The 4,542-nt window shown below is 47.7% G+C and overlaps 1 protein-coding gene across 1 annotated transcript; it reads right to left on the bottom strand.

The window, feature by feature from the left end:
- Positions 1-2,445: 2,445 nt before the first annotated feature.
- Positions 2,446-3,681, bottom strand: LOC110919681. Its single transcript, XM_022163944.1, has one exon. It carries the CDS (start codon positions 3,679-3,681, stop codon positions 2,446-2,448), a length of 1,236 nt encoding a protein of 411 aa, XP_022019636.1.
- Positions 3,682-4,542: the final 861 nt, after the last annotated feature.

Below are 4,542 nucleotides of genomic sequence, written 5' to 3'. Positions count from 1 at the left end.
TTCAATCCTTACCTCTTTTGCGAGATGTTGAAAGGAAGTTGAAGCAAGCTTGCTTAAGGCGTCTGCCAGTTTGTTTTCGAAGCGATTGATGTGTACTACCTTGTATGACTTGAATTTCTGAAGCAGCTCTTTTGCCTGATCCAGATATAAGGCCATAATGTTGCCTTTTGCATCATAGATTCCGTTGACTTGGCTGGCGATCAAAAGTGAATCAACGTGCGCTTGCAGATTTTTAGCTCCCATTTTTATGGCGAGGCGTAAGCCTGCCAGAAATGCCTTGTACTCCGCCTCGTTGTTGGTATTCTTAAAATCCAACCTGATGGCGTATGTAAATTCATGTTTTTCGGGCCTCACAAGGCGCAACCCGGCTCCTGAGCCGTCCTCGTTTGAGGCCCCATCTGTGTATAGCAACCATAACTCATCAGATGTATCTTTCATGGGAATTTCGACAATCTCGCAATCTTTGATTTTTTTCGCTGGGACTGCTGTGATAAAGTCTGCAAGGACCCTTAATGGCTGGGCGCAGCATATACAAAATGTTGTGGCCCCCCAGCTCGATCGCCCACTTTGCTAATCGCCCAGATGTCTCCGGTTTCTGCAATATTGTCCCAATGTGGAAATTGGTGAGTACGGTGATGACGTGGCCTGTGAAGTATCGGCGCAACCTTCTTGAGGCATGTAGCAATGCCAGTACTAGCTTCTCCATCGTTGAATATCTCGTTTCTGGATCTATGAGCATTCTACTGACATAGTAGATTGGAGTCTGAACTCCATTTCTTTCTACAAGCAATACCGAACCCACTGCCTTGTCTGATGATGACAAGTACAAGATGAGCGGCTCCTTTTCGAACGGTGCAGTCAGGGTTAGGAGTTCGATCAAACACTCCTTCATTTGCTGAAAAACACTCTCTGCTTCAGGCGTCCACCTGAACTCTTGTTTCTTCACGCAGTTGCGCAGAGTGCTGATGAAAGGGAACGACTTCGCGGCGTGATTTGACAGGAAGCGGTTAAGCGCGGCTAAGCGGCCAGCCAACCTTTGCATCTCTTTGATTATTCTTGGTGATGGCATTCATTCTATTGCTTGGACCTTTTCTGGATTCACCTTAAATCCGCCATTTGTGACTATGAAGCCCAAGAATTTTCCTTCCTCCATACCAAAAGAACATTTAGCCGGATTCAATTTCATATTCACGCTTCTCAATGAGTTGAATGTTTTCTCGATGTCCTTCAACATTTGGTCCTCTTCAGGACTTTTTACCACCAGATCTTCGATGTAAACTTCGATATGCTTCCCAATGTCACCGGCGAAGGTCTTGTCCATCAGGTGCTGATACGTGGCGCCAGCGTTTTTGAGACCGAATGGCATCTTTGTATAACAGAAGATCCCGAGATCGGTCCGGAAAGCTGTCTTGTCTTCGTCTTCAAGCTTCATTTGAACCTGATGGTATCCCTTGTAGCAATCTAAGAAGCATTTCCATCTGTATGGTGCGAGGGAGTCTATCTTCTTGTCGATCTCAGGCAAAGAGTAGCAATCTTTAGGGCATGCCTTGTTGAGATCAGTATAATCAATGCACATTCGCCATCCTCCACTAGACTTCTCCACCATTACTGGGTTCGCGACCCAACTTTGATAACGTACTTCTCGCAAGATTCCAGCTTTGAGTAGTTCGCATACTTGCTCATTCATTGCTTTGGTTTTGTCTGCCCCTAAGCTGCGCCTTCTTTGGACCTTCGGCTCAACAGAGGGGTAGGTGTTTAAACAATGCTCGGTAATGTCGCGCGGGACACCGGTCATGTCTGCCGGGGTCCAGGCGAAGATATCCATATTCTTGAATAGGAGTTGCTTTAGATGCGTTCTAATATCTGGTAAGATTGCGTGGCCTATCGTCACCGTTTGCTCTGGGTACTTGCGGTTTAACACCCATTTCTCTGGCTCGGTTGTTGAAACCTTCGCCGCTTTTTTGGGCGCATCTCTCCTGTTGACATCACTTCTTTCTTGGTATAATAATCGCCACCCCCGTCTTGGTTGGAAACCCTATTGCTGAGTGGGGTGTGGAAGTTACCATGTTTAGCTCGCCTTGGGTTTCTCTCCCAATCAACACATCATGCCTTGATTTGACAGGCATCACCATGAAGTTTACATTTGTTGTTCTTGAATGTTTCCCGTCAGAGAGCGTGACGGGGAAGCTGATTTGGCCTAGCGGGAAGACCATTTAGTTGCAAAATCCAGACAGTGGGTAATCAACTGGCTCAAGTCTCGCTTTATCATCCTCATCAAACTGATTAAAACATTTCCCATAGATGATATCAGCTGTACTTCCTGGGTCAATGAAGACATACTCCGTTTCATAATGGCCGATAATACCGGTAATAACGACGGGTCGAGTGGCGCGAGGGCCGCCGCGCACTACCGGGAAAATGACCTGTTGCTCTTGCCATGAGGGTTCATAAGGGCGCTTGCCCTTCTCTTTTGCGCTGTATCTTGTGATTCCCCTCATCCTGGCGTTGAATCTGTCGAGTTTCTTTGCGCACGTTTTTCACCAGGTGGCTTAGCTTCCCGCTTTTTAGCGCTCTCTCAGTCTCTTGACGTAAACTGAAGCATTCATCTGCCAGGTGCCCTGTATCTTTGTGGAAGTCGCAGTACAGGTTGGGGTCTTGCCCCTTCTTATTTGTCATAGGCCTTGGAGCCTTGAAATCATGATTCTCCGTCATCAACACCTCTTTTGGTTTTTTTATGAGCGGAGTCCAGTGCTTTTCTCGGTTTTCATCCCTGACTGCTTTTCGATAGCCGATTCTATCAATTGTGTCGCACGCATCTTCTCTATAGCGCGACCTCTCTTCATGGCCCCTTGATCTTCCGGATTTCCAATCGTTACCTTTGTACTTGTTGCGCTTGTTGTGATCGCGCGAGTTTCCCTTGGAGAATCGGTCTTCAGTATAATAATTCTTGTTTCCGGCGAGTGACTCTTCAGTTTGCGCGACTATTTTCGCGGCTTCCATGAGTTTATCCCATTCTTTGGGCATTCCATCTTTCCCGGTGATAGTTTTGATGAGACTATCACAGCGAATGGCTTTCTTGAAGTGGCAACGCATGAGTTGTTCACTTACGTCACCGATTTCCAAGCACTCCTTGTTGAAGCGAGTGATGAAATCTTCCAAACCCTCGTTATCTCTGCGCCAGATGTCTTCTACCTCGGCTGTGTCGCGCTGGTAACGTCTCTGTTGACTGAAGTGACTCAAGAACTGTGTCTTGAAATCCACCCTTGATTTGATCTTTCCCGGAGGGAGGCTGTCGAACCAGGTGCGAGCAGCCCCTGTAAGAGTTTGAATAAATAGATGGCACCACATGGGCATGTTCCATCCTCCCATGCAACCTACGCTTGTGAAAATTCTGACGTGATCATCGGGATCAGTCAATCCGTTAAACTTTCCAACTGTCGGAGGTAACTTCTCTCTTGAAAGTGGCGCAAGCGCAATTTTTGGAATGAACTTTGAATGTTCCGCAGCTTCAGCTGGTCGATAGGCGAGGCGGAAGTCTCGCTCTGCCTCTTCGGTGTACCCTACGTGTTGTCTTGGTTTGTAGTATTCATGGTTCTTCTGCAAGCGATTGAAGACTGACGAACCCTCATCATCTTCCCAAGTTGGATCGTTCGGGTCAGTATCCTCCCATTCGTTGTTCATGTTGCGCAGTGTGAGCCGGCTATGAACTGGACCTCTTTGAAGGTGTGATGAATAGTCGTAGTAGCTTTTTGTCTCTCCCCGTGTATCGCGCGTGTCATGCACGCTTAGTCGTCTGGTAGGGGGAGGTCTGTTAGCTCTGCCTTGGATGTTTTGCTGTGGGGGTATCTGGCGCGCCCCCTGACTCTGTCCCTGGGGAGTAACCAAGGACGGTTCTGCCGTTAAGACTGCTTGCTGTGCGATCAGAGATTGATACGCCGCGTTATTGGTGGCAGTATTTTTGGCGTACCACGAGGCTGGAGTTTTGCCCTCTAGTAGCCCTAATAGCACCGAAACGTTCTAAGGTGGAGCCGGGTTTGAAGGTCCAGCGCCATTGTTTCCTGGGGTCACCGTCTGAGTGACGCGGGTGATGCTCCCGCGCGGTCCCCCAGTGTTGGTTACTTCGATTTCGCCAATCTCTTCAATGTGTTGGGGTTGGACGTTTTGATTACCCTCGCCCAACACCGCATTAGAGTTTGCTCCGAAACCAAACTCGGGAATGATTCCTTGACCAGCCATGATCGAAGGAAGAAAAAACGACGAAAAACTCAGAAAAAAGAAGATGAAAGTGGTTGTAGAAAACCGGTGGGCGCCAATGAAGAAACACGGAACTAATTATGAGACTAATCAGTTGGGTTTATGTTCCTGCCATAGAGGTTAATCTTCTAATGACTTTCTGAGCTTCGTCCTTAACGTCTAATCCTGCAAAACAGAACACCGTTACTCGTTAAGAGGGGAATATGGGGGGTTTCCCTCTTAACCGGGCTCCGGCGTGAGAATAAGCGACTGCTTTGGGGGAGATAATTAAGTATTAAGAGTGAGAGT

Source organism: Helianthus annuus, chromosome 16, assembly GCF_002127325.2.
Source record: "Helianthus annuus cultivar XRQ/B chromosome 16, HanXRQr2.0-SUNRISE, whole genome shotgun sequence".
Lineage (NCBI taxonomy): Eukaryota > Viridiplantae > Streptophyta > Magnoliopsida > Asterales > Asteraceae > Helianthus > Helianthus annuus.
Note: the sequence above shows the minus strand (reverse complement) of the source record. Positions and strands in the feature narration are given on the sequence as shown.